Raw genomic sequence first — 25,223 nt, 5'->3', positions numbered from 1 at the left:
GCAGTGTGACATAAGGCTGCACCAGGGAATACAGGCACACATACCAAGGAATGTGGTGATGGGGGGATGCTGCTGCCTCCTTATTGCCCAAGTAAGTGTGTAGATGCCAGACTTCATATTTATCTTGCTCTGCTGCTAGTCTGTTGGCTTTTTCCTGTTTGGGCTGCCCTGAAGACTGATAGTGTGGAAAGAGTGGTGCTAGTGTGAGAGAAACAACCTCAGTTATAAGTGGTGAAAGAGTTTAATGGTGAGAGTCACCTCCAGTTCTGTGAACTGGTGGGAGATGGTTGTGCCAGGGAAGAGTCACCTCCAGTTCTGTGAACTGGTGGGAGATGGTTGTGCCAGGGAAGAGTCACCTCCAGTTCTGTGAACTGGTGGGAGATGGTTGTGCAGGATCATGCAGAAGCCAGTCAGAGCTGTGATTGTGGCACACCTTCCCAGATGCTTCAGTCGCCAGTGCTGTCACCACTTGTCCCCCACACCCCATAAAAGCTGATAAAATACAAGCTTTGGTTTAGGCATCTTATTGGATTCAGCACAGCAAAGTGATGGAGCCAGAGCACAGCTGCTCTTCAGAGCATTTGCAGTATCACAGGCATCTGGCTGTCACATCAGCTGCATCTGTCGAGCTGACGTAAGGACAGTGTGAACACTGGATGAGCAGGAGGGTGCTGGTGGGAGGACAGAGAGTGTGGGGATGCAGAGAGGCCACTTTGTAAGATGTGATTGCTACCCTGTGCACAGATCTGCAGAAATTAGGAGCTAGAGCTGCTGGCTGTGGCATGGAAGATTATTCACACACATTAAAATTCTTCACTCAGTGTGATGTAAGGCAGCCTGTAGTCTTGCTGTTAGGTCTGTGGCCAGTGCACTGTGGAGTCATGAAGATTTTGAAATACCTCTTGACATTAAGCTTTCTGGAATTTTCTTTGCTTCCATGGATTGAAATGGACATAGTCTCATGAGCTTAGTTGCACAGCAATAGAGCCATTTATTTGCTAGTTTATTTTTTTTTTCCTTAGATAATGTTGAGATTCTGTTTCTGGAGTGATGGAAACAATTCCTGGCTTTGCTTTTGCAAACTGAATACCATTTTTCAGAATCTGCTGGATTATTATTAAACCAATAACTGCATTTGATAATAACTACAGAAATTAATAATAGTATATAAAGAATATAGTTTTAGAATATGTCCTGAAGCTTTTTGTCAGTATATCAAATGTTCTTGCTTGAGTGTTTGCTATTTTGCCTTCAAATTAAAGTAAAAGTAAGATATGATGAGAGTTATGATTTGTCATTCCAACTGGAATTAGTCATTGGTCATCAAGACACTAATCAAATTATCTGTTACTAAAGAATTAACCTTATTTTACGAATATGTAAGGATACTTTCCAAGTCTACTAAATGCTTTGACAAATTCTGAAGCTTTGTTTGAAGTGGATTCATCTCACCTGACTTCAGGCACTCTGGCAGTCAGGTGTTTAGCCTAGCCCAGTCACCCAGGCTGTTTCTGTCAGCAATGGAGAAGGGTGTGTTACCAGATCCCCTCTCTGCTTATCTCAGACCTCTTTTGTAGGAGGGCTCAGATCACTGCCAGGGTGCCCATCTCTCCCCACTGACTCAGATCTGGACAAGTTTCAGGAGACATGTAAGGCTGACACTTTAGCAAAATCAGTAGTCTAGGACCAGTTCCATGTCCCAGATTCAGCAGTGGCTCCCCTGGGTCAGGACAGCTACTGGAAAGGCTGCTGTGATCCCAAGGTGTTTTGGTTTAGTTTGAATTTTTTGGTTAATGTACTAACAAATGCTATAGTTTAGGTTTGTTAATTGGTGACTTGTTTTCTGTGCCATGTGGCTCAGGCACAGAAATGAAACAGAATAAAGCCACTTTAGAACAGAGTAGAGTAGAAGGTAGCCCAGGACAGGGGGCAGAGTAGGCACGGAGGGAGGTAGATTTGCAGCTCTGCTGCCGGTCCCCTAGGAAGTTAAGCCTCAAGATTTGTTGAGATGCCTTAGAAGTGCTCAAAACCACTGGGTTGGGTCTCTGAGCAATTTGGTTTAGCGGAAGGTGTCGCTGTCCATAGCCCAAGGGCTTGGAGCTATCTGGTCTTTAAGGTCTCTTCCAGCACAAACAGTTGCGTTAGTCCCTAATTTACCTGTTTATGGGCTATGATGTCTGAGTCTGTGGCACTGATTCGGTACTTTTGGTTGTCCCAAACCGTCCTGATTTCTTGGGTTCGTGTCTGGCAGCACCACTGCTCCAAAGCTCAAGCTCTGGTCCCCTCCAGTGCCATAGGTGCGGGGCCAAGCCGCTGCCCAGAGCTCCCTTTTCCCGGGGAACCCGGGCACTGCACAGCAGGTACGGACATCCCGCTGCCACGGCCGGTCCGCACACCCGGGGAGGGATACACATCCCGAGGGCACATCCCGGGGCACATCCAGGAGCACATCCCGGTGTCACATCCCGGGGCACATCCCGGGGCACATCCCAGGGGCACATCCCGAGTTCACATCCCGGTGCCACATCCCGGTATCACATCCCGGAGCACATCCCGGGGACACATCCCGGGGCACATCTCGGGGGCACATCCCGGGGACACATCCCGGTGTCACATCCCGGGGCACATCCCGGGGCACATCCCGGGAGCACATCCCGGTGCCACATCCCGGTGCACATCCCGGTGTCACATCCCGAGGGCACATCCCGGGAGCACATCCCGGTGTCACATCCCGAGGGCACATCCCGGGGTCACATCCCGGGGCACATCCAGGAGCATATCCCGGGGTCACATCCCGGGGGCACATCCCGGTGTCACATCCCGGTGTCACATCCCGGGGCACATCCCGGGGCACATCCCAGGGGCACATCCCGGTGCCACATCCCGGTGTCACATCCCGGTGTCACATCCCGAGGGCACATCCCGGGGACACATCCCGGAGCACATCCCGGGGCACATCCCGGGGGCGGTGCGGGGCTGCGGCGGGGTTTGGCAGCGCCCGCCCCCTCGGTGCCGCCCGGTCCCGCCCGGCCGCGGCCGTCGTGCCCCTCCCGGGGCAGGGGCAGGCGGAGCGGGGCGGGGGGGACCGGAGCCGGCGAGGCGTGCTCGCCCGAGGCCCCTCCTGCCTGCCGGGGAAGCCTTAAAGCGGCCGGGCGAGCGCGGAGCCCCGCACTCGCAGCCCCGACGCTCGGGCAGACGCGCCTCGCCAGCCCGGAGCCGCTCCGCTGCCGCCGCCGTGAGTGCCCGACGGGCGGGATGGGGACGGGTGGGACAGGGACGGGGATAGGGACGGGGATAGGGATGGGGACGGGGACGCGGGGCTGCGCTGCTGCCGCCGTCGGGGCAGGTAAGCGCTGACGGCTGCTCTCGTCCATCCCGCCCCGCCGTGCAGATGCAGGGCACCGTGAGGCTGTGGGTGTCGGTGCTGACTTTCGCGCTGTCGCTGCTGGTCTGCCTGGGGACGCTGGCAGAGGCGTACCCCTCCAAACCGGACAGCCCCGGCGAGGACGCCCCCGCAGAGGACATGGCCAGATACTACTCGGCGCTGAGGCACTACATCAACCTCATCACCAGGCAGAGGTAGGCTGGCGGGACGGCACACATCTCCCTGCCCGCTCCTCGGGCTGTCTTCTTCCTTGGCTAGGCTCGGGGAGGAAGGTGGGATGCCCCTTCGCACTCCACTCGTTGCTTTCCCCGAAGGTCACGGAGAAAGACGTGATGCAGGTTCCTTTTAGAGAGGAATGCCCGTGAAACCCTGAGTTGCCGACGGGTCCGGAGCTGAATTTGCACCACGCAAGTCGGTAGAAGGGGCAGGGGTGTCACTGTGCCTCTGCTCTCTCAGCCTCTTCCAGCTGTGGCACAGGCAGGAGCAGGAGCAGGGCTCCCAAAAGGGAAAGAAAACTGACCTGGGAGCTGGAGGGAGCTAGACAGGGCACTAGGAGCAGTTTCCCACTTCTGTTGCTGTCACTGAACCCAGTGAAGATTTTGGTGAGAAAAAGTGCCCATTGTGGAGATCTAATGGTCTAGATGCTTTGTGGTTTGTAGCCTACTTCGTGTACCTGTGAGTGCCAAATATCCCACCAGTCCTAACAAAAACCTCCCTCAAGTTTGAGAACTCAAGCCCAACCTGAAAGAGAAAAGTGTTGAACCCAAGCCTAGCTGGCTCTAAACTGGCTTTCTGGGTTGACTGTGCTTGTTAAAGTATGGGTAAAGGCAAAAAAAAAAAAAAGGCAAATTATTATAAAGAATCATCTTCTTTGATAAAAAATCGTCTGTCCAGTTAGGCTGTGTGATTGATGTGTTTGCCCTGAGGTCACACAACAGTGTGTGACCCAGAGGAGCTTTGACATATTTATCTATTTGTTTAATATCAAGACCAGACAAGAGGTCTAAAATTAGGCATTCATTTGTCCCTCTGGAAGTCTGAAGAATTAAATTACAAGAGTGGCTATCATGCAACTGAGAGCTTTCCCAGCAAGCCCCTGACATTTTCTGCCACTGCCCTAAGAGTGGAAGATGGATGGAGGGGCTGATAGAAATACAATTCTTCTGAAAATTCTTCTGAAAGTTCTGAACTTTTAAAGCAATATTCACAACTGGCTCACGTGTGAGGCGTGCTTCTGTGTGGCAGACAAATAACCTTTTGTCTAGATTACTGCTAAAATAATCCAATCCTCAAATTCTGCCTCAGCTGCCTTTTTGTCTTGCATGCAGTGGGATCTCCAGGCTGGTGTCTCATCCATTCTTTTCTTTCTTTCATCTCCCGTTTCAAAGGTAGCTCCTGTCCAAAGCCAGGTCATATTTAAAAACAAAAAAAATCCCCAACAATTCCCCTTTCTCTGTTCAACCTCCACTTCTGGTGTGTGCTGGTGTGCTTGCTTTAACATTGACTGTGTAGCTTTTATCCCGATTTTATGAGTTGTAAGTACACAACTCAGAGATGGAAATCAGTTTCATTCTTTTGTGTGGGTTTGGGGTCTGAAATGAACTGAAATAGTCACGATTTCTGATGGATAAAATTTAAATTTTGTTCTTTAGATTTTCCTCATATTTCCTACCTGCGCTTGTATTTCAAGGAACAGAGTTGACCTGGAAGTACAAGAAAGTTGGCAGAAAAAAGCACTACAGTGACAACTTTGTGATACACATTTAATAGCTGACTTCACAGGTTAACTAAAAAACCAAAAAGATGCACTGTTTTTCCACTGTGGTGAATTAACAGTCCAGAAAAAAGCAATTGCCACTTCCATCCATTTGGAAAGCTTAACTGAGCTCCTGTTTTGGCAGTGACACAGTCACTTGCAGAACAAATCAATAATTTTTGAAGCATTTTGGACCGGTCTAAGGATGATTGGTCTGTTTTAGCAGATGTGCTCAAAGTTTCTCTCTTCTTACAGATTCTTATCTCTGCTTTTTGTGCATGGTACTGCTTGGGAGCCCTGTGACAGGGGGATGATGAGGTCCAGGGGCTCACCCTGCTCCTTCTATGGGTGGGTGAGCAAGCTGTGCTCAGCATCTCACCCGACCTGGTGCCTGTAGCTGCTGAGATGAAGCAGTAAGAACATGTTGGCAAAGGAGGAGATCAGGAGATTGATTATTTTTTTTCTTTAGGTTCATCTGCCCTGCCTTGTTTGATGTTTTTGTGGTTATGAATACCACCCCCTCCTCCTGGCTCATCTTTCTGCCTTCTGCTTCTGGCCTGACTCAACCATTTGAGTGCCATTCCCCTCTGTGCTACTGTGACCCTCAGGGTCTTCACCTGAGCTCAATGAGTGTCTTTCTTCCAGACCATCCTTCTCTTCTTGTATTTAGACCTTGTCTGTCTGGCTGTTTGCTGCCTCTCTCCTTTGAAATTCTTCTTCAGATCCATCTCAGCTGTAGACACCAGTGCCTGTCAGCTTTAGTACTCCTTGTTTCTGATGACATCCCTTGTTCCTTAGGGGCCAGGTCTTTATAACCTAAAAGAGAGCCCAGCACAGATGCCAACTCCTGCTCTACAGGTATCTCTGTGTCTTTGGATTAGTTCCACCTTCATTACCTGAACTGTCCTGGGGTCCTTGCCTCATACCTCTCTACCACTCTGTTCAGGAGGCTTTTTTCAGAGTCCATCCTTACTTGAATCACTCCTCCTCATGCTACTTGCTGCTACCTGTGCTCCCTCTTGCTAACAGACTCTTTTTCTCCTTGCCATGTGCAGCTTCTGTGTGACTCTGTGGCTGTTCTGTGCTGTAGCAAAGCAGTCAGGCCATTCCTGCTGGAAATGGCTTGAACCACAGGCAGAGCAGAGAGTACAATAAAGTGTGTGACTTGAGTAGTGCTGCTGCTCCTGCTTCATGTCACACCCTATAATGGGCAAGGGAGCAGATCTCCCTTTGCTTTGGGAGCAGATCTCCCTTTGCTTTGGTTTCTTGGCAATTTTCTGAATCTGACCCACAGATGCTTCTGAGATGACTTAACAGGTGTTGCCAGCTTTGGACACCAATGGGATTTCAGTCCTAACACCCAAGTTTCCATAGGAGGCTTTGAGATTTTGCTGAGCCTGACACATTGGGTCCTTATTCAGAATAAATATGTTTACTCCTTAAGTCTCTTTGACTTCAGCTGGAGCTGTGGCTTATCAGCATGCCCCAAAGTAGGCCTTGATGTCTCAAATGGAGTATAAAAACTGACCAGTTGTTTTCACCTGGCTTGGAATCATGATATTTCTAAGTCTTTTAAAACAGCCATGATTTTTGATAAGCGTGTATTTCACAGCAAGGTGCAAGGCACAAAGCAGCTGGAGCAAAGAAAGACATCTCAAGGCATTTGCATCAGGAAAAAGAGATTGACTCTGTGACCCCTATTTAGTGTTTCCCAGGGGTAAAATGACAGGGTAGGCAGGAGACTGGCAAAGGAAGAATGGGTGTTCTTTGGGCAGCCCAGTTGGTTGCAGTCAGCAAACACCTTGTGTGCAGCTTTGCTGTGTGAGGATGTGGTGGGTCCATCCAGCACCAGAATTGGCATGGAGCAGCCAAGATGCTGAAGGAACTCATATCAAATATATCTCCCCAACACAGTGATCCTCATTATTTGAGTGAATCTCTGCAATCTGGATGGTTGCTAACTATTTCTTATTCAGGCAAAACTTCCTGAGAGATTAGTGGGAGTTTTGTCCAAGTGTGAGGTGCTAGAAGAAGTTTTGATTAGTTAAATCAGTTTCTTTAACACAACAGAAAATTAGCTTTCTCCTCAATTGAAGTCCAGGTCACATCCATATTAATTGGTTCAGGGAACTAGAAAGAAAGAAATCCCTTTGTGGTGATGGAGTGCAAGGTATTTGATTCAGCATCACACCTGATTGCACTGTTGTAATAACATTTTACTGTGTCTGGCTGGTTCTTCTCAAATACCTGCTTTCAGTCAGCTCAGATTAAGAAATTTAACTTTCTGAAACCAATGCTTTGACTTTCTGGAGCACAAAATGATTAAAGCAATGTAAAAATGCAAGAAGATTGTATTGAAGAAAAGGGTTGAAAAGTGAAAACTTCCTTTTTAGAACTGTTAGTTTTTTAAATGTAGTTTGAGAAGGTTTGGGATTTTTTTATTTTTTTTTTCTAATCTAAACCACTGGGATGACTTGAGTCACTAGGGAAACATCATGATAGTAATGGATAAAATGTAAGTCCTTAACTACACCTTTGATTTTTCTCAAGCAGTATTCACAAAAGCTGCTGATGTACTTTGTGATTCAGAATGCAATTGCATACACAAGTTAAACCATGATCTTAATTCTTTCCAACCAAGGGAGTGTTTGCTCATAGGCTAATGAATCCTTGTAGTGATGAATGCTTGTTAAGCAGGCTGCTCATTGGTGCTTCTGTTTTCCCAGGAAAAGAGATCAAATTCCTTCCCAAGTAATGGAAATTGCAATACTTTTAACTGTTGGGTGAGGTACAGTATTCAGGATTAAAAAAAAAAACAAACAAATAGAAAGCCAGCTGCTGCATAAATACAGGACAAAGGTAGCCCCTGATATCCTGTCCAGTTGAAGAACTCTGAAAGAGCAAGTTTTCATTCTTTAATAATTAAAGATTATTACCTTGGGATAGCTCAGTGTTTGCAAACTAATGTGCTATGTGTTGGGCAGCCCCAAATGTACTGGCTATTTAAAAAATCTTGCAACATTTCTGATGAAGGATAAGTATCATCTAAACCAATGGGAAAGTTCATGGGATGATGGAACTGGGTTTGCAGGCAAGAACAACAAGCTTGGAGGTCACATCATGCACAGCTTCTTCCCTCTTCCTCCATGCTCTCATCAATAAGGTGCAAGGTCCTAGAATATCCTGGAGCAGCCATCAAATTGAGAAATATTCAGTTTCTCAATATTCTAATGTAAAATAATTGTGGAAAAAATGTAGAAAAATATGGAAATAGGAATTAACATTTGCTCACATGGCTAAGCCAAATTAAAATTATTGCTGGAAAGTGTGTTTATGTCTGCTCAATTTTTTTTCTGAAAAAAAATCACTAATGGTTTTGTGCTCAGTCTTCATTTGTAAAAAGTGACATATACAAAAATATAACTTTTAAAAATTTTTCCTCAGATATGGAAAGAGATCAAGCCCAGATACACTGATCTCAGACCTCTTGTTGAGGGAAAGCACAGAAAACATTCCTAGATCCAGGTATGTATGAAGAGCTCATTTGGATTTAGCAGTCTCATTTGTTATCAATAAATATGTTTCATAGGGAGAAAACATGCCACCAGCAGCTGGTTAATCATGTTCTTAAAACAAAAAAATAAAAAAACTTTACTTTTTTTTTTTTTTTTTTTTTTTTTTTTAAAGACATAGCACCATCTATGAATGCAAGAAGTGCCTTACCAGGTATGATATAGTCCAAACTCTTCATTTCCTGATTTTGGGAGCAGGCCATACCTTTGGTATTGTATATACCAATTGTATTCAGAGGAAGGGAAGCACTCTGAAGAGTGCTTGCCCCATTCTGGGCACTTTTACTGATGTCTGATGATGATGTACATGATGTATTTATCTATTTAGGTAATGACACTCTAGCCATAATGTAAGATACTGTAGTAGTGACTGCAATTTACACAGCTGAAAATTAAGTATGTTGAAAAGGTAAGATGTAGGGGGAGTTTTGACTCATGAAGGAAAATACTGGTTTTACTCACAATCCAGCATGAATGAGCTCAGTTTAAACTTTTACTGATTGTTTGCTGACAATACTTCTACTGCAGAAGTAAATGTTTTATGCAGTTGTCTTCTCAGGAGTCTACAAGCAAGTGCCCTGCAAAGGCTCAACTAGACTAGTTGAATATTTAACCATAATAGCCTGTAGCATTGAATTCAGGGTATGATCATGACACTGAAAGGTGACCCCAAATTCCTGCTGCCATCCAGAGAGGTTGCCCATGAGACCTGCAGTTCTGGTGTGGGGAAAGCATTGATGGTTTGATGACTAACCACACCTGTGGGGATGCAATTTTCTCTGCAGATGCTTAGCTGAAAAACTGCATGGAGTGCAGTGAAATGTATTAGACTATTTTGTGTTTGGTAATGACAAGGGAGAGCCCTCACATAATGAGAAATTTCCACTGTCTTGAATCTGAGGCAACACACAGGGTAGTTAGTACTCATACTCTCTAATATATCTCCCTAATAGTCTAATACTCTCTGCAATTTTCACCCCTTCATCACACAACTTTATGATTATTATTATTGTTTCAATAATGCTATTTATAACACACCAGGGAGCAAAAATTCATGAGCAAAATAACCAACTAGTCTGCAGTTAAGATCAAGAATTGATGAGAAGCAGATTTTTATTTCATACCCCCTGTAACAGCACTTTAAACTGAGTATGGTATTTTTCACTCATTGCTGACAGTTATGGGAGTACTGGGAGCAATGATGCCTGGTTTCCTATGGATATATTTTCTAGGATAAAACTCTGTATGGATTCTGAAGCCCACTCCAACTTTTTCTTCCATGTGAGGACACAATTAAATTTTCCTTCTCTCCAGTCTTGTGTTTCATGGCACATCAGGAGCTAAATATCTCTAAAATCCATGTACCTCTCCTTGACTTGGTTAAAATTGTCCAGAAGGTGTGAAAGCTCAGGGAGAAATGAGCAGAGGCACACAGGGTTGGACAGCTGGACACACAGCACAGCTGCCTAAGCCTTCCTCCTGGAGGAAGCCAGGCTGAGTGAATGAATGAAAGGCTGGCTGCTATTATTCTGACCTTTAAAATAAGCCAATGTTTTAGAAATAGTTACACAAAAAAGCGAGTTAGGAGCAGATGTAATTTGCACTCAGTGAATCAGTGACAGAGAGAGATGCCTTGTGAGTTCTCAGGAGCTGAACTTTGTAACTAAACACTGAGATAATGATAAATAACATAATTGTATTCAGTTTGGCAGGCCTGGTTTGACATTTCACTTTTGCTGACTAAAATACACCCCAAAGGATGTTGTAGTCTGGGTGTATGTCTGACCATATGAAGAAAAGTTTAGAGAGATTATTTTAGAAACTTAATTACAAAGAAGGAAGTTAAGGATTAAAAAAAAAAAAAAAAAAAGGTGCCTTGAGTACAAGTAAGTTCTTCTGACAGAAATGTGTGATATGGCATGTTTCTGATTATGTCAGTCTTGTGGAGTGATGAGAATTTTTAATACTCAGTGATAGGATGTATATCTCCTGATATCTCCTAATGCTGCCTCTTTAAAAGTTAGATATCTAGTATGAAGTACTTGTCTAGTTGATTCTGCAGTCAATCAGAGGGATGGGTAACTCCAGGATGGGCTTTCCTTCCTAAAATGGGCAGGGTCTCAGTTGCCCTCTAAGGTGTCCCTGCCTCTCCAGTGACTGTGGAGGCAGATTAGATATTTAATCAAGACTTGATGTGTTGCTTTTAGATGGGAGAAATTGTGGCAAATGCATTTTTCCTGGTCTTTTCCCATGTTCTCCTACTTGTTACCTTTCCTCCTGCATAGACAAAACATCTGTTTGCAAGCAGAGGATCTCTGGATACAATCCTGCTTTCAGCATCCCTTTCAATACATTTCAAACACTTAATATTGAGCAGTGGATTGCCACAATGATTTTTTAGGGTGGTGGCTTTGAACTTGGGTTTTGTTGAAGGGTGCTTACAGCATGATGTGATTTTGTTTGGCTCAGTGAGTTCTCTTTGGAGGTTGTTCACTGCTGAGCTAGAATGAAAAATATATCTTCAAGAAATTTGTGTTTCAATATATCCTTGTTTTCTAACTTGATTTCAATAAGTGATGAAATTCACTTAATGGTGTAAGGCAGCTTTGTAGCTAGTCTCAACCATGTAAAATGTGGCACCAGGGTAGCAGGATGTACAGACAAGTTCTGGTACCAAAGTACAGACTTGTGGTACCAAATTCATAATGCATCTGGTTTTGTTGGAGTTACATATATAGTCTTCAACTGCAAATATGCATAAATATTTTTATAGCTGCCATTAATGAACATTTTAGGCAGTTTTAATATTGAATATTTTCAGGGGAGGATTTAATATGTGTTTAATGTGGTTTTTTTTATTCATAATATGTGTTGCAGGTTTGAAGACCCCTCGATGTGGTGATGAGATTTTCAGCACACCTTCAAAACTTTTCCTAGTTTTCAGTTCATACTCCACACCTCTGAAGCAAATCACAGCATCATCCCCAGTGCATGCAGCCATTGTACCAAATTCTGTAGAGTTTCTCTCCTTCATCATATTTGTATACACCTTTATTTAAATAAATTATTTGTGCATTCCAAAATATAACATACTAAATGAAAACAAGCAACAATGTCATTGGTATAACAAAGCATTGTTTTAAACTATTAAAACTGAATTATAACTTCTCTGTAGTGTGAAGTAATGTGGACAACAATGGTGTCACAGTTATTAGAGTAATTATTGTGCAAAGATAAAGACTTTTTTTTTTGTGGCCTCAGACTCTGCTCAAAACTGTTTAAAATAATTTATCACAGACTGCATAACTTAGGAAAACAGTGTTCTGAGGCAATTTTTCAGAATGGCCATCCTAAAAACTTATTTAGTGCTTACATTAGCAAATGCAATAAAATTAATGGCATTTTTGAAATGCAAAGGAATAAGTCACAGCTTAATTCTACTAACTCCTCAAAACTGGTTTGATGCTTGGCTGTAAGCCTGAACTAGTAATTTTAAATGAAACAGATGTAACATCTTTGTTTTGGCAATATGCAAAATAGCAGAAAATAACATCTAAAATAATTCATAAACCAAGACAAGACTGCAATTTGTGCCAGAAAAGACACATCTAATATTGCCTAAGGCCTTGTAAAGGAGCAGAGTGATAAATCCCAACCCTTGGGCTACTTGCCCTCCAAGCCTCTCTCATTTGGAGTTATCAACAGTTTCTGTTTGTACCATAAGGAGATCCACAGAACAGGGACAAGTATCTCCAGGTTTACATTTTCTTATTTTTGGATTGTATAGGTTTACTCACTAACCTAATGGGGGTCTTAGACACACTTGGAGTTTTTACTCAAAGTAGTATAAGAATGGCAGCACCTTCCCCTTGTTCTTAAGTGGTTCTGGTTCACAGATGTGTGTCCTGCTCTATGGCCAGGACCCAGAGTGTGCATGACACAAATGCTGGTCTCTGCTTCCTGGTACACCACTTTTTTCTTTAGACTCTGTGACTAAACAATGCACAATAAAGCACATAAAGAAGTTCCAAACTGGAAAAGAATCAGCATGAAGGTTTAATCTATTTAGATGTCCTTCCTACTTTTCAAATGCTTCCACATGGCTGTTTCCCCAGGAGAGATGCATCAGTGCAACCAAGTCCCAGGTTTCTATAAATGCATTTACAAAGTGTTACCAGCTTTACCAGGACTGGCCAGCTTTTGTGGTCACACTGTCTTCAGCAAAGCACAACATATTTTCCTTTTCATAAAACACTTGGGTGTCACTGGAATTGGCAGACTTAGCTTTCAGCAGAGGCATGTTAACTTACAGACTTGGTGGTGATGGTTCTGTAGTGCTGAATGTGGAATGGTGATGATTGAGAGCAATCTAGAGTCACAAAAATTATTGGGGTGTGCTAGTTTGAAAACAAGCCAGTGGGGAAATTCCAGGTCAGAACTATAAATTAATAGTAAAATTGAGATAAAGGCAATAGTACAGAAACACTGACCTAAAGTGACAGTGTCAGAATATGACCTGACACCCTGTGATAGTAACTGATTAAATGGTGGCTACAGTCCCATGGGAGTGAGGGATGTGGTTTGGTCAAAGCAGCAATCCTGTAGAAAGATCTGATCTTTCTCTGGAGGTCCAGTGTGGGTATTGAGCCCTTGTCCTCTGGGAACTTATTCACTGTCCTGTGGTGTTCCAAGCCTCAGATTATATCCAGGCAGGAATGCTTGGCTCCTCTCCCTGTAGGGTCATGCAAATCAGTCATGCAGTGAGACTGGATGGCCCATGAGCAGAAATAGCCCTAGGAGGGAGTTATCAGGGATGAGTCATGGAAGAGATAAAGAACACTGCCCCACCTGTTTTGACAGCTCTTGAAGATGGTCACAGCATACATCCTCTGGTTGCACCTTTTCACTGTAGCCCAAGACACAGGGTAAAACCAGTAGGCAATAATGTTCAGAGGGACTTCAGGATGGCCACCAGCTGCTGGAGTGAGCAGGTGTTCTTCAGCTTCAGACCAGAACCTGCTGCTGCAGATTACACAGAGCACTCTGCTTTGAGTAATTATTAAAATGAAAATTGAAAGTCATTGAGGTAAATCATACACAATATCTTTAATTCCTGCTAATTTTTAATGTTTCTCTTTATATACTAATGACCATGTAAACTGCAGTATCAGTGATGATAAAAATTATAAACTAATCTTATGTTGCTTGTACTTTCATTACAAATGTACCTTAGGGGAGAAAAGGAGAGTTGAAGAATTAGTGCATGCTAAATACTTGTGCTGAGTTGTTCCACTCTATTACCTGAGTTTTTCTGAACTTTGAGAACACTCATCTGTATAGAAGAGCTATTACCTCACGAGCTCTGAAAGACATAAGCAAGGCAGAGCACTCACACAATATTTATTTATCCACCCTGTGATACCATTTTCTTTCTAAAATCTTCCTCTGTTCTCTGGGGCTGGCACAACATTGCCATAGAATTCCAGTGTTCTTAGTCCTTAGCTTCCTTGTGTACTTCATATACCACTCTTGACAGGCCAGGATGCTGAAAATATTGTATCAGCTCTCCAAATCAGAGGATAGACTTAAAAAATGAGCTGTGAAATGAAGATAAATACCAGTTTTCTTTGGCATGACTTCTGCATTTTGACTCCAGGGTGAAGTTTTTCATCTATTTCTCTCTAACCATGAGAAACAGTGCCTTGTTTCTAAAACAAAGACTGAAATTTATGTTAGAATCTGAGGAAGTGCCAGGAAAAACAAGAAATAATAACCATGAAAGTAGGTAATAATATTTTCTCCTTTATTTATTGTGGGTTTGAAATCATGAGAAATTCCTTAAATAGGTGTCAAACATTTAAAAGACTGTCCACCTTTACCTTTGGAAATTTCTGTGAAATTCATCACAGTTATGCCCAACTTTGATTTAACCAAAGAGGAGAGCTAGAATATCCCACCTATCTTTTCCAGGGCAGGAAATTCTCTCTATCCTCTTCTTTCTCCATCCCTACAACCTAGCCCACTGCAATGCTTTCAGCCCTGAAATTCTCTGTGCCAAAATACCCTCCATCATGGTTCTCCAGTGTGGGCAGTGCTGCCCAAACATGGCACTGTGTTGGGGTGAGGTGGGATTTACCTGGTAGCTGGCAAATAAATACCAAGTGTCAGGTGCAGCATCGAGTGATTTCCATAGTGGTTTGTGTCCTTTTCTCCCACTGCCACCCTTGTGTTATCACCTCATCACCATTAGCCACTAAAAGCCAACAAACATAAAAAAAAAAATAAATTGGCAGAATCAATCACAAAATCATAGAGTACCAGACTGGAAGGGAACTTCAAGGATCACTTGTTCAAACCTTTCTTGGCAAAAGCATGATATAGACAAGATGGTCCAGCAGCCTGTTCAGCTGAATCTCATAAATATCCAACTTTGGTGAATCCCCCACTTCCATTTGGAGACTCTTCTCCTTGTTAAAAATGAGTGGCTGATTGCTATTGTGAAAATTTCTCCTCTTGTGTCCAATGAGAACCTTCCCAAGACTGACTTGTACCCATTATTCCTTGTCCCTTTCTTGTGACTGCTTGTAAAAAGGGAGTCTCCCTTTCCTTAGTAGCCACACTTTATATACTGGAGCATGGTGATAAGATCCTCCAAAGCTGCCTTTTCTCAAGGGTGAGCCAACCAGTTTTTCTCAGCCTTCCCTCCCATCTCAGGCTGCCCAGTCCTTTGATCATCTTTGTGGCCCTTCTCTGGACCTCTCCAGCCTGTCCCCATCTTTTTTTGTACAACAGGGATCAGAATTGAGCACAGTATTCCAGATGTGACAAGCACTGAGTTCAGTAAAGGAAACAAAAAGTTTTGAGATGGATTTCAGTGAAGGTAGAAAACTAAATGCAAACTAAACGTAATATAAGTAATGAAAAAAAAATACTCTTGCTTTGTTTTGGTGGGTTGGTACCCTGAGTAAGAAAGTTCTACTGAGTGGAAATTGCCTAACTAATGCAGTAATTCATATCAGGTCAGTGTATTTTTATTTATCTGGCTGTATTGTTATCAGTCATTTATTTATCTGTATTACAGCAGCACCTGGAGACTCCAGATATGGGGCTCATTGTGCTCCAGTCTGTAAGACCATAATAAAAAAACAAATCTAGACTACAGAGATATTCCATCCACGTGCAAAGAGAGAAAGTGGGAGGAAACTCAGGCTCATAAATAAAGTGATTAGTGAGTTATAGTGGTCCTCCTGCACCTGCAGCCTTGCCCTTGTAGACTCTTGGATTACAGCAATTAAGAACGTGCTATAAAACAAGTAGTGCAACATTATCTTGTTTCCAGTTAATATGTGTGTTTGCTAAGACCTCCCTTATCTAAGTTATTTGCTTTTCTCTAATGACCCAGTCTTTGCCAGGCCCAGAGACCTTCCAAGCTATATTTAGCTACAAGCAGCTCCCACCTGCCTGTAATGAGCGCCCAGCTCAGAAGATTTCAGAGAGATTTTCTTTCTTTATCTCATTTTCCTGTGCAGTCAATAGAAAGTCCTGGTCTGTGGGCTGCCAAGGCCCTGCAAGGATAAGTCTCAAGGTGTCTAAGTTCTATGGAAACGTGTCTGGATTCATTCCACCTTTGAAGAAGCAGGATTGATGGGAGCAGGAGAGCCATGAGGTGCCCTTGCAGATAGTTGATGGTGACTAATACTGAACACAGCTATTACAGCATTCCCACAGCAACTTCCCCAGTAAGCTGCAAATTGGCAGCCTCTCCCAGAGGTACAAGAATGTGAAATGCCCTTGGTCAAATAAATATGTTTGTAGCTATTGAGAATGAGGGTTTAGCTGACTGTGTGCTAAATAGGTGACAGGCTCTTTAATAGGTCTTTCCTACTAGTTTTCCCACAAATTCTTATGTTCTGTTTTCACAGATTCATAGCATGGTTTGGGTTGGAAAGGACCTTAAAAATCTCCCAGTTCCAACCCCCCTGCCATGGGCAGGGACACCTTCCACTCATCCAGGTTGCTCAGAGCTCCATTCAGCCATGCCTTGAACACTGACAGGAATGGGGCACCCACAGCTTCTCTGGGCAGCCTGTTGCAGTGCCTAACCAGTCTCACAGTAAAGATTTTTTTTCCCCATTTTCAAGCTTTTTTTTCCTTTGAAAAGCATCTTTTTAGGTTCTGTTCTTGTTTCACTTTCTTTTATATGGAAGAAAAGGGCTGCAATTTGATGTTATTTTGCATTTATGATGCAGACTATTCTGCCAGGGATGATTTTCTCAGCTATACCCATGCAGTCAGTCTGCCATGTTTCTGATGATTACTCTGGTTCAGCTATCACCCCCACTGAAGTCAGCTGAAAATACTGTCTTTCCACACAACCTTTTCCAAATCCTACTCCATCAGTAGTGGCAAAAATTTATATTTTTAAACAATTGCTTCAGTCCTTGTTCAGTTGCATTATAAGGCTTGCAAGTGCTTTTTAATTAAGCCCCTTAAACCAGGAAATAAATTTTATCAATTGAATATTAATAGTTCGGAGGTTCAAACACATTTTGTTATGGTCAGCTCTTTCTAAGGAGGAAGAGTTAAAGTTAAATAATCAGATCAATCAGAAATGTTGACTTGCTTTTAATGCATTCACATTTGAAATATTTAAACTTTGACATCATTTGTTTGCTTCAGCAGTCATTTGTTTCCAATCAGCAAATTATTGACTTTTGACGTGAAGTTTTGTGTTGCTACACCAGAGCCTTAATCTTAAATCTGCCTTTAAAAGATGAAGTGCATTTGGAGCTGCTTAAAACCACATCTTAAATTGGCTGCCTTATCTGTCTTAGCCAACAGTGCATCTTACATTTCTGCACAGGCAGGCTGATGGTGGTACCCAGGCCCACCAGAGCTCAGCAGAGTGTCTGTGCCTCAGTGCTCGTCGTGACTCTCACAATAGCCTGAGAGCACTAAAATATATTCCTGTTCCCTGAGTCAGACCTGGGAATTAATAATGAGCTCCATTCAAGTGGGAAGAAATATTTTTTCATTTCATATATCAGGTCTGATTTAGATCTTCTTTAAAAAAAAAAAAAAAACAACCAGCCAAATCCTCCTGAAAATCATCTGCAACAAAGAAAGAGGTTCAGCCTAATGTTCTGTCAAGGAAATGGGCTGACACAATGTGCTGCCATATTTAAATTTTCTTAAGCATGTTCCTTTCTCTTACTCCAAGCACTCAGTTGATATCACCATGTCATACTCCTTTCTTCTTAGACTGCTAACACTCTTTTTGTCCTCAATATCATTTCATAGAGAACCTACCCCAAGCTTCAGAGCTTTGAAAAGGACATTGGCTGTCCCCAGGCCAAGTTGTACAGAGAAATGTGCTACCCTACAGCACAACAACCAAATGTGCAAAATTACAAGCTCTTCTTCTTCAAGGGTACCTGAGGGTCTACAGGTACATTTCTAGTTTAAAATGTAGTTAAGGTACCTTAGACTGATGTTTCTCATTTCTTCACCAGCTGGATAGCTATTATCCAAGCAACTGTGCCTTACAGGCATTGACTGCATTTATCCAGCACTCTGCTCCCCCCTGTTCATTGTCACACGTCTGCCAACAAATAAAGAAGTTTTCATATGGAAAAATATGTATTTCTCTTCTGCTTTTTCACCTCTTTTAAAGTTACTTAGAAGTAAGGGAGGGTTGCTTTTGCCAGCCACATAGGTTTCTGTGCTAAAGCCATGTTATTTTAAACTCAAAGTACCTTAATCCACATAGAGTACAATAGGGTGAGCTTTTCCCTGATATTATAACCCCTTCTTCAAGTTGTACCTCTTCTTTGAGAGCTCTGCTCAGACATCTCTGTCGAAGTTGCAGTGTTATGACAATTCCCATTAGCTAATCTAATTACATAATGTGAGGAAAAACGAAATCAGATAGAAAATTGTCATTTGGAAATATCAGAAATTAGTCGACATTGAATTTAACCAAACTGAAATTCTTTAAAAGTAGTTATAGAGGATTTTAACATAAATCTTGGATGAATGGAGATCTGTGTGGTATATCAAGCAGCAATTAGGAGCTTGTGTTTTCCTCTTTTCTCTGTGGTGAGAAGTGACTCATAAGGTGGATGCTGGGTTGTGATGGTTGCCAGACTTAGCAGAGAATCAGCTCACTGTCGGACTGGATCAATGCAAGGTGAGCACCTTACTGTTTCAGCAAGATTTTGGCTTATTCTCCCTGTGGGAATTGCACATTTCAGGCAGCTGGCATTGCAAAGGTACAGGGATAACTTTGATTAATGCAGATAGCTAGCAACTCTTTGAAATTCAGAGTGAAGACTGTGCTGGGGGGCAGCAAAGGTGCTCTGAGCTTTAATCCAACACACGGCTCATCTCTGCCAGCAGCTGTGCTGGCAGTGGAAACCTCCTGAGCAGAACCCCACTGGAGATTAGGCAGGTAAAAAATTGTTCTAGGAAACTGTTATGTCCTGTGATTTTGGGGGCACATGCATTTTTTGGCTGTGTAAACTCAAAGGGGTTATATTTAATTGAAAGAGAGCAGTTATCAAAGATGAATTGAGACTAAATGTGAGCTTGGGTTTCATCCTCAAGTGGCCACTGAGTCACTGGCAGGGACAGAAACAGGTATCAGCCCCCTTCCCTGCCCTTTCCTCCCTCCTCCATCCTTCCCTGAACTTTAACTGGGGCACCAGTGCCCGTGAACACCTGCATCTGTGTTCATGTGGATTTATGAAAATATGGGAACAGAAGAAAATCACCAGTTAATTAGTTGTTTCATTTTCCTTTCTCAGCAGGGATATTTCTAGCTCCATGTGAAGGGAACAGAAACATGCCTAGATGCTCAGGCAGGAAAGAACTTGCAGAAAGACCTGGCCTGCTACTTGCTAAAATACCTTGAGTTTTAATTCTACATAGTGAATATGGAGAGAGGGAAAAGGGAGGTGATTCATGATTTTTGGGTGCTGAATTGGAAGACAGATTTTTCTATTTTGCTTTCTCCCTTCCTTGTGCAGGGTTTGCTCAGCTGTAAAGAAAGGACCCCAGAATTTTCTTTCTCAAATCCAAGCTAGCATATGGGACAAAACTGCACACAGATTTATCTCACCAGAATGGCTCAGCTGGCCAAGCCCAGACATTCAGCATCCAAACCAGGACTGCTGCTGAATCCCAGTGGTTTGTCAGTAATGGTAATACCAGCTGCTCACATCTTCTTCAACTGTTCTCACATCTTGGGTCCCTGGATTTTTTGGAACTATCTTCACCCATAGTGCAGAAGTAAACATCACCAGAAAAGCTGTACTGGAAAGCACCACAGCACCCCAGATAGTAAGTAGGTGTCCTCTGAAAAGAGCATTTCTTTCCTCTGTGGATCCCATATGGCTGGGCTGTGTGCTAAGAAGATGTCATGCAAAATAATGGGATTTTTGTGGGGTTTTTTTGTTGTTTGCTATGTTATCATTTAATTACTAAAAAAAAACAAAAACAAAAACAAAAACAAAAACAAAAAAACCCCTAGTGGAATCTTTCAGTGAATAGACTAGAGGAAAACCTATTGGCACTTCTCAGGCTTTTTATGCCTTTTTCTTAATCTATCCAGCATGGACTGCTATTAAAGACATAGAACTAAATTCAGCTGACCATTTGTAAGTGCCATTGTGGCAATTTCTACCTGTCTAGGTGAGCAGTTTCATTAATACTATGTATTCTGTGTATAGAAGTCTGGCTTTCTTTCTATCTCTGCTACAATAACTGCTGGTTTAAAAAGTACAGCTCAGGAGAAGAATTTAAAGCATAAAACTGACCTCTGTCCAGGCTGTAATATAGATGGCACGGAATATTTTCTTGGTGAAGAGATGCTTCCAGAAAGACAGGCATAATGGAATATAAAAGCCACTTTATAATAACTTTATATGCCCTCAAATATTCAGCATTCTGCTGGACCATAATGGGTATGAAACTGCACTGGAGTTGTGGAGATGTCCTTTGCAACCTAAAGGTTTCAGTAACAGGATACCTGAGACTTGTATTTAAAAAGCACCCCCTGACATGTAGTGGATTTAGCTTTACTTGGGAGAAACCTCTTAAGACTCCCAGTCTTAGAAATTATGGACTTGAATTTCACTTACACATTGATGTTTTCTTCTTTTACAGTTTCACTATGGCAGCTGAACACACTTTTGCTTTGACCAAAGGCTGGCCCAGCTCTGCTCGGTGCCCCAAAACTGTTCCTTGCTCAGTGCAGGAAAGAGCTCCTCTGCCCTGTGGGTCCTGAGCACAAGTGGGACTATGAGGGGCACAAACAGGCAGAGGAGAGTGTGTATGAAGAGGGGTGGAAATTCCTGTTTCACTCTTCAGTCCCTGGTTGGCCTGATCCCCCAGGGGATGCAGAAGAAGAGGGATTTCAAGGAGCATGGTCATAAGTAATGCTCCTCACTGTTCAACATCTTTGTCAGCAACAGGGACAGTGAGTTCAGGCACATGCAGCAAGTTTGCAGATGAACCTGAGCTGTGTGGTGCAGTCAACTTGCTGGAGGGAAGAGATGGCACAAAGAGAGACCTTGACAGGCTTGAGAGCCGGCCCTGTGCAAAACATCATAATCACCAAGGAGGCCAAGTGGGTGGGGAAATCCCAAGCACAAGTACAGCCTGGGTAGAGAATGGATTAAGATCAGCTCTGGGGAAATGGTTTGAGGGTCTGGATGGACAGGAAGCTCAACAGGAGCCAGTTGTGCATGGGCATTCCAGAGAGCCAGATGTGTCCTGGGCTGCATCAAAAGCTGTGACCAGCTGGGCATGGGAGGGGGTTCTGCCCCTCTGCTCCATTCTCACAAACCCCACACAGAGTGTTGTGGACTACTCTACCCCAGCACAAGAGGGACTTGGGTCTGCTGGGGAAAGTCCAGAGCAGTTCATGAGGATGGTCAGTGGGCTGGAGCTATGAAGACAGGCTGAGAGGGGAAGAGAAGGCTCTGGGGAGACCGTGCAGCACCTTCCAGAATCAAACAGGGGGCTTAGGAGACCATGCAGCACCCTCCAGAATCAAACAGGGGGCTTACATCACAGCAGGAAAGGGACTTTTTACAAGGGCACATAGGGATGGGACAAGGGGGAGTGGCTTAACACTGAATTTGGATTTGGATCAGATATAAGGAAGAAATTCTTCACCATGAGGGTGGTGAGGCAGGTTGCCCAGAGAAGCTGTGGAGTATCCAAGGCCAGGCTGGATGGGGCTACCTGATCTAATGGGAGGTATCCCAGCCCATGGCAGGGGGAGTTGGAAGTAGATGACCTTTAAAGTCCCTTTCAACCCAAAACATTCTATGATCCTATTAAACAAGGTGACAGTGTGACATTTCCTGGAGTGGGAATTGCTGGAGAACAGACCACAGTCCTGCAGCTTGCTTGCCAGGGAGCTGTCAAAGCCAATAGGGCTCCCAGCCCAGCAGTGAAATGGTGAAAGGCAGCCTAGCAGGCAGCCAAAAGTAAATTTTACACAGCTCCAGGGTAGGTACAATAGATGCAGCCCATCAGTGCCAGTTCAGCTGGCACAGCACCACCAGTCAGTGCTGCCCTGGGCCACCCCAGGTGATTCTCAGGGCAAAACACTCCCCTTCTTTCTGGGTACACTGTGTACGTCTGTTGCCACTGGGATAATTAGATCTAATAGTTTCCATGCTTGCATGGAGTAGGATTTTTGCAACCTCCCCATTACTTGCTGTCTGCCTGTATAAACAGCCAGTTCACAAAGCTGAACAGTTTTGATGGTGATGTTACTGTCAGTGGTGTTAACAGGGTCTGGATGTCACACCTCACTGACCAGGGAGTGGATGGCATATTTTGGCAGATTTACCCACTTGCTCCTTAATGAAGAGAATGTGATCAGACATTTTTTTCTGTATTGTTCAGAGAAAAGCTTGAAGGGAAATACTTGGAGAGTGCAATGACCTATTAAGTTGCCTGATTTGTGGCTGCAGCTGTTTCCTTTGTGCAAGCACTGGCAGGACTGGTGATTCATGGGCAGGAAAAGATCACCCTTGCATCTGGTTTGCTGCAAGCTGCTCTTTTTTTTTTCCTCACTCACCATAGCATGGGCAGCTTTAGGGCACTCATCTGGAGCATCTGAGTGCTGCAGGAGAGGCAGGGTCATCCCTGGGATTTTGGAGAGCCTTTTTGAGGCTGCAAAGAACCCATCAGTGCTGGCCAAAAAAAGCAGTGAGATACCGTGTTCCTACTGATCAGGTTAAGGCAAGAGGCCTGAAATGTGAGTGTTTAAGAAATATCAAGCAAGTTTCAGTGTTTTTAAATAGTAGTTTGGAAATTTACTTCCAGAAAGGCACAGAGGGCACCAGCCTGTGCATCCTGAGCATCACTGTTCATGCACAACTCCCACAGAGAAGAAAGTGGGGAGGGGGTAGAAGGCATTGGTGAACCTGAAGCAGAACTTTGAGGTTTGCAGAGTACCAGACTGATACTTACACACCTCTGGTATGCTTTTAATGCAAAACAACGAACATCATGTACTAGGAATTGCCATCGCTGGAAACACTTGTAAATCATGGGGCTGTACCAAATGGCAGAGGATGTAGGTGACTTACAAGGACATTGATAGGATGGCAATCTTTAGATAATTTCTGGAACAAAACCTAAAAACTGCCAAAGTACTTCAGGCAAATTATAACACCCACCTTGCATTTTAATGCCACCTTAAGCTGTATTCTGCATCAGTCAGCTGTGGGAGGAGATGGCATAAACAGTCAATTAATGTTTCTTTTCACTTGCAAGTTAAGATTGAAAAATGTGGTCACTGAGCTGTCTTTTTCTGACATTTTCTTAACAGCTCCACACTTTGCAGAGAAGTTTCTGTCAGTCCCAATGCTAGGGCTGTGCCATAATCAAAGAGGGGAGCCCTCCACTGCACTGGGTGCATCATCAACATCCACGAGCTCCACATGTGTTTCCACCCACTGCAAAACTGCCTTCTTGTTGTCTGGGGCCATGTTTTGCCAGGTGTGGTGGGATAAGTGTTTCAGAGGGATGGAGGAGGGTTCACACTTCTCTAATTGGAATCTGTCCTGGTTTGAAGGACAGGTGTCTGCCAGTAAAGGCAGAAGCTTCTCTTTGAAATGGAGAATGTAATCCCCCCTCCCTCCAAATTATTATAATTTTGAAATTAAAGGACTCTCAGGCAAAGATATGGGAATTAGGAATAACAGTTCTTTACTAGGAAAATTAAAATAGAAATACAGTATTATAAAGAACAATCCCAACCCTGATAGAGTCAGAATACAGCCTGACACCCTATCAGTCAGTCAGGGTGTTGGTAGCAGTCCCATTAAATGGTGGCTGCATCCTCCTGCAGTGGCAGATGTGGTTCAGCTGGAGCAGTGCTCCTGTAGAAGGGTGCAGTTTTCCTCTGAAGCTCCAGGAATGATGTGGAAAAGTCCAGCTTTCCTCTGGAATCCAGTGGAAAGAAGGTATCTTTCTGTCCAAAATCTCAGTTTTTATCTAGGTAGGAAAGGTTTGGCTCCTCCCTCTTGCTGGAGCATCTCCCAGTGAGATGATGTAATTTTATCAGTCATACAGTGGGACTGAATGGGCCAGCAGCAGATGATATCTTCCTGGAGGCAGGATGGGTTGTGGAAAAGATAAAGATGATTGCCCCACCTGGTCTTAAAGATGGCCCATTAGCAGATGGTATGTGCCACGGAGATAAGGGTCACTGCCCCACCTGACTTCAGCAGTTGGTGATAGAATACACGTTTCTGGCCACATCCTGTATTGCAACCCAACACAGAATCCAAACAGGGTTCTTCTGAGGAAGCCCTGCACTCAGGTTTACCCAGAGCTGGATGGGGACAGAAGATGTTTAGCACCAGGAAGATGTGATAGCTGGTAGTTGCACCACTTGAACACATCCTTTGGGCCTGTTTCAGCTGTGCTTGTACTTGAAGTATTCTGCAAGTAGAAATAATAATCTGGGATGGAATATCTGCTGTGTTTTCTGGAACAAGCCCCACCTTCCCCCTGGTGCCCATCGTGGCACAGAAGCCACCTGGAAACACTGGGTTGGTTCAGTGCATGCCAGGCACCTTGTAGTGAGTTACACCAGTAAAACCACAGGTGTAATCTGCACTGTCAGCAGTGACTCTGTGGGCACTGACAAGCTGAGCTCAAGATATGCTGTGGGGAAAAAAAAATCTGTCTTTTATAAATATATTTGGATAATTGCAGTTACCCAGATCACCCTCACGTCCTTTCCCACTCCCTGCTGAAGATGAGAGTGTTAACAAAGAAAGTCTGCTGTTTTATTGGGATAACCACATTCCTGACTTTTCAATCAGAATTCAGATTTTTTTTTCTAAATGTCATACATTGAGTGTGATTGATTTTCTGCCAGATTTTTATTAGATAATTGGCAGAGCACTTCTCCCGTCAGGAGAGAAAATGTGGGGAAAATGGCACAAGGGAAGGAGAAAATAGGAAGCTGAAAGAAACA

General features: G+C 43.6%; 1 protein-coding gene across 2 annotated transcripts; it reads left to right on the top strand.

Annotated features, from left to right (window-relative positions):
- The first annotated feature begins 3,072 nt into the window (after window positions 1-3,072).
- NPY (neuropeptide Y) lies at window positions 3,073-11,881 on the top strand. 2 transcript variants are annotated; one of them, XM_056482711.1, is made up of 5 exons: window positions 3,134-3,235; window positions 3,392-3,579; window positions 8,586-8,666; window positions 8,829-8,867; window positions 11,591-11,881. In XM_056482711.1, exons 2-5 carry the CDS (start codon window positions 3,392-3,394, stop codon window positions 11,613-11,615), a joined length of 333 nt encoding a protein of 110 aa, XP_056338686.1. In that variant the 5' UTR covers window positions 3,134-3,235; the 3' UTR covers window positions 11,616-11,881. The 2 variants fall into 2 exon arrangements, with proteins under 2 accessions (XP_056338688.1, XP_056338686.1); XM_056482713.1 differs by lacking the exon at window positions 8,829-8,867 and having other exon boundaries at window positions 3,073-3,235.
- The last annotated feature ends 13,342 nt before the right edge of the window (window positions 11,882-25,223 follow it).

The sequence above is a fragment of the Oenanthe melanoleuca genome, chromosome 2 (assembly GCF_029582105.1).
Source record: "Oenanthe melanoleuca isolate GR-GAL-2019-014 chromosome 2, OMel1.0, whole genome shotgun sequence".
Taxonomy (NCBI): Eukaryota; Metazoa; Chordata; class Aves; order Passeriformes; family Muscicapidae; genus Oenanthe; species Oenanthe melanoleuca.
Note: the sequence above shows the minus strand (reverse complement) of the source record. Positions and strands in the feature narration are given on the sequence as shown.